This window comes from Protopterus annectens, chromosome 12.part0, assembly GCF_019279795.1.
Source record: "Protopterus annectens isolate FY-2018-M chromosome 12.part0, PAN1.0, whole genome shotgun sequence".
In the NCBI taxonomy this organism is placed as follows: Eukaryota; Metazoa; Chordata; order Ceratodontiformes; family Protopteridae; genus Protopterus; species Protopterus annectens.
The window spans coordinates 393,111,851-393,124,263 of NC_056746.1; the positions used below are offsets into that span (position 1 = coordinate 393,111,851).

Here is a 12,413-nt window from a genome sequence, read left to right on the forward strand (position 1 = left end):
TAACTCATAGATAGATAGGTTCATAGAATAGTACTAAGCTAACTGCCCTTGTGAGCCATTTTAAGCCTAGCCAATTATCCCTTGTGAGACTCAAACTCTGCACCTTGTGTTTGTAAGGCAAACACCTTAACCATTAGCCCAACATAAAATTTAAACACCCTTAAAAAGAAACATTTAAAATAAAAACATCTAAAATACATCCTTAAAAATTCCTCATAAACCCCTTGTTTCAAAAGTATCCCAATATAATAAGAAACTCTTAGATACTTTTGCAAAATATATAAAAAGTCATAAATAGATACTTAAATAATTCATATTGTTACACCAGCTTAAAAAATATATATGCATAAAAAATATACTGCTGACCTCCAGTGGTCAAAACAAAACATACACTTAAAAACACTTTTAAAACATGTATACTTTAAAATATATAAGAATGTATAACAATATGGGAGTGTCCAAATATGAAACTAATTAAATCATCCCTTTTATGTTGACCATCCAAATATTTGAAACCTACTTAATTTTACTAATTGCCAGTATACTTCCCTGTATTCGTGTCTCCCATGGCCCCCCCTCTAATGTCCACTTGTACTTCCTCTAACACAAAAAATTTAAAAGATGCCTCCTCACATACTTGTGTATGCTTATATAAAGCATTCCTACTATTGCCTTTCTTAATATCATAGGTATGTTCATAAATCCTCCTTTTCATACACCTTTCAGTTTCACCTACATAAAATCCTTCACAATTGCCACATAAAGCAATGTAAACCAACCCTTTTGAATCACAATTAGAATAGTTCTTCCTATTGGGGATGTATATCTCTGACGTGGTCGATATGTATGAACGTTGTGGACAAGACCTATATTATTGAACAATACAGATTATAAAAGCTTTATGAAAATAATTCAAAAGAGAAGGGAAAGTAAAATGAAAAGTATTATAGAAGACAGGATATATAGTTTAAAGAGAAAAGGATGTCAGGAATTATTATTTATAGTAAGGGAAATTGTGGAAGATATAAACAGGACTGATGAGACTAAGATCATGATAGGAGCTTTAAATAAAACTTTTGATACAGTACAACATGAACTTTTGCGGAAAATGATGGAAGAGTACAACATTAGTAAGAAAATTAAGAATGTATGTTGTTCTGCATATAAGAAAAATAAAGTAAGAATTTTACTGAATGGATGGTTAAGCAAAGAAATAGATATAAAGAATTTCATACACCAGGGATGTCCTATGAGTAGTATATTATTTGCATTAGTTATGAATGTACTAGTCAAAGATGTAAATTTGCACATGAAAAGTGCTATTTGTATTACAAATGAAGGGAAAAAAATTACAGTCATGTTTACTTATGTAGATGATATTATACTGATTACAAGAAACAAAGTCTGGATGAAAGAAGTTATATGTTATATACATCAATGTTTAAATATAATAGGTATGACTTTAAATAAAGAAGAAAGTAAAGGACTGGGTGATATAGTAAAGATAGGTGGAGAATCTTTCTCCATGAAAGAAATCCCTATGTTAGGAATAAGATCTGGGGTTAAAAATGAAAGTGAGGAACAATATAATAGAGATACTAGATGAAACAAAGGAGCTCTGTTGTTTTTGGAAAACAATACAAGCTATCCATCCATCAATCTATCCACAACCCTCTTTTCCCATTTTTTACACGTGGGGTCTATGTGTCACTTCAGCAGTGGCAATCATCTAGATCCAAGATTCACACCACTGGGTGGATAGCCCTGTCATGGTCATTTAATGTTTTGTTGCTTCCTTTTGCCTCCTGTTGCCATTTCAGTGTTTTTTTTTTATTTAATGAAAAGGTTTATTTGATTAATTCAGTTATACTGGGAGAGATTGCATATTTAGTTAGTATCTATATGCTGCCAATAATCTGTGAAAAGCAAATAATATAAGTATTTTTTCTTTTACATGGGGATCAAGATTGAAGCCAGTGAAGAGAGGAGTCTTATACATGAACAAGGATGGTGGAGGCTTAGGATTAGTAAACGCAATTGTTTATGCTGCTTCTTTGAATTTGTATAACTTTTTGCTTTGGATAAATGATAAAAATGAAAAGTTAGTGGAAAATTTACTTCTTCTTCTTCTCCTTTCGGCTTTTCCCGGTTAGGGGTCGCCACAGCGGATCATCTGTTCGCACACAGGATTGGCAGTGAAGTTTTACAGTGTCGAGTTGCCAGCCCGGCGCCCAACCTTCCATAGAAGGCACACACACACTCACACCTAGGGCCAATTTAGAGTGTCCAATCCACCTACTGCATGTCTTTGGGATGTGGGAGGAAACCGGAGCACCCGGAGAAAACCCACGCGACCACAGGGAGGACATGCAAACTCCGCACAGAAGGCACCCCAGCCGAGGATCGAACCGGAGAACCTCTTGCTGTGAGGCGACAACGCTAACCGCTGCACCACCGTGGCCGCCCTTTAGTGGAAAATTTACTAAAGTAGAAAATATAAGTGGCATTGGGATATATTAAACAATTCAAAAGAGGAAAAGCATGTTTAAATGAAATAATGAGATGTTATCATGAAAAAAATATATTATGGAAAATAAAAACTGGTGAAACAGAAAATGAAAGGAAAGTGTGGTATAAAAATATCATGATACAAAATTATTATGTTAATCCTTGGGCTGATCTAGCAAATAAAAAAGTTAAAACTATAAAAGTACGAAAAGCATGGTATAATAAGCAAGTAGAATGTCAAGATTTTTTATGATGATTAGTGATTAATAAATTATATGCCATATAAAAAAATCAGTGAAAGAGTTTGTATATATTGTGATGAAGAAGAAACTACAGAACATGTTTTCTTACAATGTATAAGGGTTGTAAAATATTGGGAAAACTGTGCAAAGAAAATTTCTTTGAAAATATAAAGGAGGTAAAAGAAATAAATATGGATATGATTATATATGGGTATTATAGCCATAAATTAAGGAATATGTTAGTAAAACATATAAAAGATTTTTTATGTTTTGTGGACCATTTGGAATGAAAGGTCAAATGAAATCATGTTTAGTGATAAATGTGGACTAACAATAATCTTAAGGACAACTAGATGGTGGCTGTGGAAAAAAAGGAAAAAAAGGAGTGGGGTCCAGATAATATAACGAAGAGTTAAATATCTATGACTGCATGTCAATGGAAAGGAATGGAAATTTGTACACTGTATAAATTTGTAAATATGTAAATTTGTAAATAGTATTGTATACATTTTTTTTTTAAAAAAGAACCCCTGCTGTTTTCAATAGTTGCAGTAAGGCCTTTTACATCCACCTCAGTTCCCACCAACTCAGACAGATGAAGCCTTGGTTTAACATCTCATCTGAAGGATGACACACTCAGAAGTGCAGCATTCTCTGTAGTGTTGCACTGTAGTGTTAGCAATTTAGCTGCCTGGTGTGGGAATAGAGCTCAGCGCCTTTTGTATCAAAGGCAAATTAACTACCAATTACATTAAATTTGTCTTAATGGTGCAAGTGTTCTGGAAAGTATTTTAATAAAAAAGGTAAGGTATGGGGTTAAGGTTAACCTTCAAACCCCTGTACCACCTTAAAAATATGTACTAACTCTACCCCTAACACTGCCCCAATTTTAATTTGACACCTTACCTTAGAAAAACACTTTTCCCTAACACAACCACTACACAAGATAGTCTAGGACACACATCTCAAATGGATACAAATGCACTACAATGCACTACAATACATATATCTCATCGGGTTCCCTTCAGAAGCTTTAAATACTGAAATATTGAATTTCAGTATTTTGAGTCTAAGAAGCCAAATCCACAGAATAGAGAAAGTTCAGAAGCGTAAAATTAAAAACCTCGAATACCAGAGGTTTTGAATTTCATGCTTCTGAACTTCTGCTGTGGTCATGTATTCAAGTAAGTGTGTGTGTGTTTTAAGGGGTTTGAGAAGGGGCTGTGGTGTGTGTCGATATGTTTAGTTGCTGTGATTTGTGTGTGCGAGGAGAATGTAGCTTCTGTGGTGGTGGTTTGTGTGTGTTTGTATGTAGTGCAACCTCAGAGTGAGAATATTTAAGTAGGGGTGTGTGGGGAGCACAGCCTTCCACATGGGGGGTGCAGGGGTGCTTGCCCCGTGCTTTCATGTAGTAGAGAGATTGTGCGTGTTTGTGTGGAGAATGGTGTGTGTGTGTGTGTGTGTGTGTGTGTGTGTGTGTGGTAGTACTGTGAAATTCAAAACCTCCGGTATTCAAGGTTTTGAATTTCGTGGTTTTTAGTGTTAGTTATGTGGATTCAGTTTCTTAGGCTCGAGATGCTGAAATTTGAGATTTCAGTATTTTGAGCTTCTGAAGTGAATCCATCTCCTCACCTAATCCTCACTAAATGCTAACCAGTAACACTAGCACAAACATTCACTTCTCACATACATCACACAAACTATCACCTAACTTAACCTTTACTGCTTTACTGTAATTCTAGCATGTACATGCACACACGCGCATACACACACACGCACACACACACACACACACACACACACACACACACACACACACACACACACACACACACACACACACACACACTCACTTCTGACACTTCAAGTATACCTACACTAATCTTTCACAATTAAAATGTCCTCTTTTTTGACATCACAGATGAACACGCATATGATCACACACACTATACTCTGTCGACTAAATTACAACTCAACAGAGTATCATGGTGTGATGGACTCTCTACTCTGGGCCAGTAATCAAGGATCCTCAATCCTCACCACTGATACCAGTGAGAGATGGTCACTAAACAGGAATGGATTTACACAGTATTTTCAAATACAGCTCTCTGCATCAAACACAGTTTCCCCCAAGAGCACACAGGGAACACGATCCAGACCTGGGACTGTAATCTGTGTCCCTTCAGATCCTAAACAAGATTTACTATGGAGCACTGTGTCCCGGTTCCAAGTAGCTGACACACCCACACCTGGGTATTTGATTTTTACACACACACACACTCCTGGGAAAGGCTGGTACAGATTTACTAGCTGTACCCCTACTACCCAGGCTATAAGGTAACCAAACTGCCACCAGTATACCACTCTCAGGCTCTTACAAGGGTATCCAATTATACTGAGTAAAATCCATACTAATAAGAATGGTAGAGTGTAACCAAAGCAGCAAGGCTTTACAGAGTGGCCACGGCATCACTAAAATAAGCACAAGTACTCTCAAGATGTTAAAATTATTATCTAAAGATCAGCCACAATGAAAGGTATAAAAATATTTAATAATAAATAATAAAATGGAAAACAGGAGAATACTAAATATCTAATTACAATAAACAACAGAGGTTCAATCACTGGAGAAATATAAATAATACAGTTGGACAGATTCAAACAGATGCAGAATACACTACTTAGGTAATCTCACTGCATTTCCTGACTGTCTAAAGAATAACTGTTCCCTGGCTAACTTAATTAATACAGCAAGGCAGGATTAGATGCTGAGATGACTACTTCAACAAGGTGATGAGGTTCAAACTAAAAACTGAACTGAGCCAACTGAACTCACTGACTGTGATAACTGTCATAGAGCTTTATATCAGGTTCCAAAGGAAACAAAACAAACTGCTGTGAGAGTTCCATCCTCTCAGTACTGGTTATAGAATGACATCACATTTAATCATCTGACTCTAGTACAATATATACTTGAAGCTTTGCTAAGATCTGTTACAGTATCTGAAAGATTTAGAACAATTTAAAAACTTCTACTCTTCCTTTCCAGAATTCTCTGTTTAAACATATACATTTACTCAGTTATAATAACACTGTTGATACATGTTTAAAACAAACATCTTTACAAATCAGTGTGACAGTAAAATTACACAAAATTATTTACAAAACTCCAGCTAACTATCCTAGCATATGTTACACATGCACTGCTCTATTAGCTCTGGCACAGATGCCAATACCTGAAATTGTCACCCTTGGATCCATACATATGTACGTATATATATATATATATATATATATATATATATATATATATATATATATATATATATATATACACACACACACACACACACACACACACACACACACACACACACACACACACACACACACGCACACGCATGCACACACAGGCACACACACACATCCATATATGCCCTTCCTGAGAAAAACACTTATTTTTATCTTTGCTGGTGAGTTTTAGAGGAAGTGTAATATTGAAATTTTTTTACTGACTGAGTCTTGAGTTTACCTAGAGGAAGCCAATGCAGATATAAAGAAAACTAAAAATTAAGTCACAGATTGTGAGCTACTGTGTTGTCTGTGGCTGCATATAACTAAGAGTTCAGGTAACACTAATAGCATGACAACATGTGTGTAAAATGCAGATACAGAAAAGTAAGTATTGCAACATTACTATAAAAAAAGAAGAAAGGATGTTAAGAGATCCCCAACAGAATGAACTAACATTATAGGTAGCAGATTATAATAGGGGTGATTTGGGCAGCCACCACAGCTCTAGGGGCACCTGTAGGGTACCATTTACCTAGGGAAGATTATATGTGGGCTTTATGCTTCTTTCTCTCACATGGGATGACATGGAACAGAAAGCCTACAAATATTAAATGAAAAGTGGATAGTTGGGGCTTGTGGTACATAAGATCAGCAGCAACCAGTAGAAGTGTGAGTTAAGTTATTTTTAATCCTAACAAACAACCAGATATGAGAATTGGATAGCTTTGACTTTGCAGGACTAATTTTGAAATTTGGATTATGCTCCTTTGGCTGATGGGCAACTGGGTGTTTGTGTGAAATGGAGTTAACTAAAATACATTACTGTGGTGCTTACTTTAGTTTATTTTATTATTAGAGTTGGACATGTGAGATGTATACCAACAACAGAATAGCTATATTTGCTGAGTATGGGAGGTGTATGTCAATGAAAATAACTGACTACTGTCATTTGCTCATTACTGTGGTTTGGTAGGACAAATGTGATTTGTATGAAGAAAGTTGAATATCTTTACTATGATTATTGTCGGTATGGAAGAAACGTGAAATGCATTACTGTGTCATTACTTTTTTGTCACACTCAGATGACTGGTATGTACATAGTCTGCTGAGTTATCAAAGTAGTTATAATGTTGAATGGGTATAGGGATTGTCTGTGAATAAAAATAGTGTACACATTTGTTGCTTTCTTATTCTAAACGGTTATTAATCTAACTTTGAAGACTAGTGTAGATTTCTGCGAAATAAGCTGGAATACTTTACTGAGATTCTACTGTGCTTCTGAGTGAAATAACTTGAAATGCACTGCTATGGTCATTATTATTATTATTATTATTTGCAACAGACTATACAGGAGTACAAAGGCAATGATATAGCTATAGTTGCTAGGTACTAGGGCTGTCAATAGATAAAATGACTTGCTGTCATTGCTTGCTCATTATTCTGGCTTTGTAGTACTAAACTGACTTAATTTTGAATACTGTCTCTGTGAAGGAATATTAAATTACATTACTTTAACCATTATGTCTTAGTACTGCGGTGGTGGTGCTGCAGTAGCGTTGTCGCCTCACAGCAAGACGCTGTCCGTTCGATTCTCAGATAGAGCGTCTTCTGTGTGGAGGCATACGTGAATGGGGCATGCCTTCGTTGAAGGTTGTGCATCAGGGCTGGTAACCCAGTACGTAAAAATCCACTACCAATCATTAGCGGTTACAGGAGTTTCACTGTGGTGACCCCTAACCGGGAAAAACCGAAAGACACAAACTTTAACCATTATGTCTTATCTGTATCAGGCATCTGAAGTATATGCAAACAACAAAGTTGCTATAGCTGCTGGATGGGGGTGAAATCTGTAGACAGATGACAGCAACTTTACCTTTTTGTTGTTTGTACAATTAAAATAATCATTAAGCTGTCCTTGAAGTAAGTTGGAATATGTTACTGTGGCTACTGTGTGTTTTGTGACACAAAATTAAAAGGCATTATAGTGGCTATTATTGTTATTATTATCATTTTACCATGATCAGACATGTGAGGTGTACATAGTCCACTATGCAGCTATACATGCTGGATACAGGTGCTGTTTTTAGATGAAAATGACCAGGCTTTCAATATGAAGTAAACAGTCATTAATCTGGCTTTGTGGGACTTGTATGCATTTGTGTAAAGCAAGTTGGAATATTTCACTGTAGCTGTTTTTTTTAATCACAGTCAGATGTACAGTCTGTAATGAGTTTGGAATTGATGGGTATGGACACTAGTGAATTATAATGACAGCAGTTTGAGTGGTCTTCTATGGTTGAAATGTTCTGAAATAGGTAATATTTTAGCTATTGTTTAGTACATTTTGTTTCACTTCTTTTTGAGAAAATGTTCAAGGCTACTCAAATTTAAAACAAAGATTCAGATTTTATTAAACTATAAATATAATGTAAAGCAACCTGATAGACAATATACAATTAAAACAATAAGCAAGATGACTAAAAAGCCTGCGTATTTAATGATTCCATAAAATGGCTATGGGGAAGGCCCATGGTTAGAAAATGCTCAACGGCCCAAGGTACACTTAATCATATTGGCCATTGCTGCAAGCTCATGACTGACAGTAGTGGGACTGGTAGGATAAGTCCCCACAAATTTGTTTACCGATTTGAACTTTCTAATACGTATTATTAAATCCATGTACTAGATACTTTATGATAGGTACAAGTTTCTTAACTAACTAAAACCTAAAACAGCTTTTTCTATACTTCCAGTTCACATCCATACTTCCTTATGGCATCCAGAACATTTTTTGAGTCTGGCTTCTTTAACCAAGTGACCTTACTAGCTAATAATAGGCACTATTAGAAAGGGCAAGAAGTTATTAAGAAAATAGCATTAAGACTGCTAGTTGAGGATGCCCTGCAGTGGAGAAATCAGTCTTTGTTTGCCTCTTATTATTCATATTTTCATATTTATGTTCATATTTTCCTGACTGAGAGACCTACATTTTATTGAGGTATATGGTATAATGTGGGAGACAGGACAATTCATTGTCAGTACTGGTTTATGTCAAACTATACTGAAAATATTGCTAGTTGTTTGTTAGTAAGTATGAAAATGAATAATATCTCCATATGTACTTAACACTTCAAAAAACAAGTGACTTGTAAACTGTTACATGACATCAGGTGAAACCTTACACGCTGTTGAAGAAAACGGTATTTGACATTTGCACTGTAAGTTGCACATCTTGAGAGATATCCAGTATTATTTGTATTGCTAGTTATACAATTAAACGTGTTTTCATATTTATCATAATATATCAGTAAACATGCACTTATAGAGGAATTTCTTGTTGTCATGTGAAATGTCTGGTTAATAAAAATGTTCTAACAATATATGTCTAGGTTGTATAATTTTCAAGACATGAAAATGTGTTTGTAAAAGTTTAGAAAAAATATATAATTTAGCTTTATGTGCATTATAATATATTACAGTATTAACAGAAAAGACTAAATGTACTATTGTCACTGTAAAGCATATTTTTTTACTGATAACATTGCTATTTGCACAGTATTAATAGCTTTTGTTATTCACAAACTATTTACATTTGTTTGTCTTATGCTTTTTAAGTTTATTTTTCAGAAAATATTCTGGAATCCAAGATGTGTTTAGGCTGCTAGAGGTGTGACATATAGGTGTTAATGAGATAATCATGTTTGGTGACTCATACTATATAAGTCTCTTCACTTTTGATCAGATCACTTCAACTATGGCAGTTTCAGACTGACAGTTCTGATAACTGCAGTGTATACTACCCTCAAAAAAAAAAAAGTTTCGACCTAAGAGTAATAGGGTATCAGAAACAATGTCACACACTCCTCTATCTTGCCCTCAATGACCCAGGTACTTCTCCAGATAAGTGTTAGGCAAACAAAAGATGTGGCATCATGTGTCTCAAGTCTCAACCCTTCATGTCACATGGCTGACTTTTGGGAGTAATTCAGCTGATAAAGGTACTGCTGTCTAAAAAGTAATGCATTTAAAGTAGTTTATAGTTCAGATGCTAATGTAGTCTTGATAGAAAAATGCAGTGATATAATGACAGTAACAGTCAGTCACTATTTTTTGCCTTCTTTCTTAGATTTATGAATAACTGTGTTCCACCCAACCGAAGATATCAGCCAACAGAATACGAGCATGCAGCAAACTGTGCTACTCATGCGGTAAGTTCATTTTACAGGAGGAAATCTTTTACATTTGAAACTAAATGCAAACAGGAAACACAAAGAGACAGTTGCTTTTAAGGATTTAGGGAAGCAATAATATTCTTTTAAGAAACATGCATTAGAAAGTCAGTAAGGTACAAGTGCTTTTTTCAGGAAATAGAGGTCCTAATTTTAGTGTTTTCACATACCATTTTTTGAGCCACAGTGACTGAAATTTTTTTCCTTGCTTACAAAAGACAAAAGTTCTGTTCTGCAGCCTCTTCCATTGGTATTATTTTTACTAGGTTTACTGCACAGTAGTAGTATGAGGTTTATATTTAGTATAAGCATATCATCTGTATAAATGTTTGTTCAGGGAAGCTACAGTACAGAAAGAAGAAGTCCTTACTGAACCCAGGCAACTAAGACTTGATCAGAGAACCCAATCACTGAGGAGTTGGCAGTTTTGCCAGATGACCTATACTGGGTGAGGGATAGAGTTTACATCCAAAGCCTAGTTATTTGCTATGTAGGCCAATGTTGCTAGACTAGTGTGTGCATACATTACACACACACACACACACACACACACACACACACACACACACATACACATTGAGAACTGGGTAGGAGAGTGTCAGAATGGCACAATATTAGGAAGCCCTGCTCTCTAATCTCTTCACATAATTCCCATACTTTCCCAATCATTTGCATTAAGGTTTTCCCAATCTGAAGGGTTTTAAGGCTTCCCCATATAGAGAACCCCAATCTGGACCAGTAAGTCAGACAGATGTGAGAGAAATTATACTGATAGATCAATGAGGGACTCTAGTGTCATAGGTCTTTTTATTCAAATTATCATCCCATGGCAGGATGGTGACCCATAGGATCATCCACCTAACCTGAATGAGGTTATTTTATGCATGTTTAAATTTCAGAGAGATTCTGAATGCTAATAAAGAGAAGAATATCAGAAAACATGTTTCAAGAAAATGTGAGCCATTCCACACATACTCACTCATACTTTTCAACATACTTTGCCCTTCACCATGGACAGTTCAGTTTGATACAGTGACTCATAAGAATAACATTTCCATAGCATTGTGCACAGGTCTCACTTACTTTGCATAAGGGCCCTGAGGTTACAGGGTCCACAAAATAATGGTTAGTATCTTAGTATTCATCCATGACATGGTGGCACTGTGTAATTCACAGACAGGTGTTAGAGTATACATCATTTATTAGGGGCATAGGATGGAATATTTGTTTATTTCAGCACAGAGATCTTTAGCAGTGCAGAATTAGCCTGGGCTGTATATCTTCAGGTGGAATGATAACATTCAGAAGGCACTGATCTGTATTCTTAAACTTTACTCATCTGATCAGAGTATTAGAAGGTTGAGGTATTAGTGCATTTCCAGAAGTAGACAATGTAATCATTTGTTTGTCGAAAATGCAGGTATAGAACTCTGAAATGGACATGTCTGCATAATGAAAAAAAATTAAGGCTAGTGATGTACAGAATGGTGATCTATGATAAACAGGCTGTGACTTAGGGATGAATAATACAAAGAAAGAAGACATGCTAAGGACAAATGAAGGGGTGGACTTTGAGAAAAGTCTTCAGACTACATTCTCATTCAGTTCAGTTTTATGTTTTGCAGTGAAATTATATAAAAACAAATACACACTCTATGCCATCTTGATAATATCTCATTTAATGAACATGCATGCTTAAGGTAACATGCATGCATACATGTACCTACTCATGCAGATGCATTCATGTTCATGCATGCACACAAAGATTCAAAGTATATATACCACATGCTTTATATAAAATTTCCCCTAGCAAGGGCAAAGGCAGATATGACTTTTCTGGCCAATTTCTGTTAATGTGTAAGTTGCTTGTTTTGTTTAGGAAGTAATACATATCCTAACATGGCTGGTATTAAAGATGAAATCAAAGCTCAGGCCCCTATGATTTTATATGCACATCACACAATTTTTAAAAATCTAATGTAGTCCTGTAACCTTAAGATGCAAAAAGGCCAGGTAAACCATGAGAGCAACATGTCTGGTCTTAATGGTGTGCAAAGGATGAGTTTCCATCACAAAACTCTGGATTCATTTAATGCCTCAGACAGCTGAGTAGTGAAGGGCTGGAGTTTGGCTCTGGCTG

At 35.6% G+C, this 12,413-nt stretch overlaps 1 protein-coding gene across 3 annotated transcripts in view; it reads left to right on the forward strand.

The window, feature by feature from the left end:
* MMD2 (monocyte to macrophage differentiation associated 2) overlaps positions 1 to 12,413 on the forward strand; it is a 757,289-nt gene that overhangs the window by 472,499 nt on the left and 272,377 nt on the right. For all 3 annotated transcript variants that reach the window (XM_044089489.1, XM_044089487.1, XM_044089488.1), the window contains exon 2: positions 10,171 to 10,252. In XM_044089489.1, coding sequence (XP_043945424.1) covers positions 10,171 to 10,252 — 82 coding nt within the window. The remainder of the gene's footprint in view (positions 1 to 10,170; positions 10,253 to 12,413) is intronic.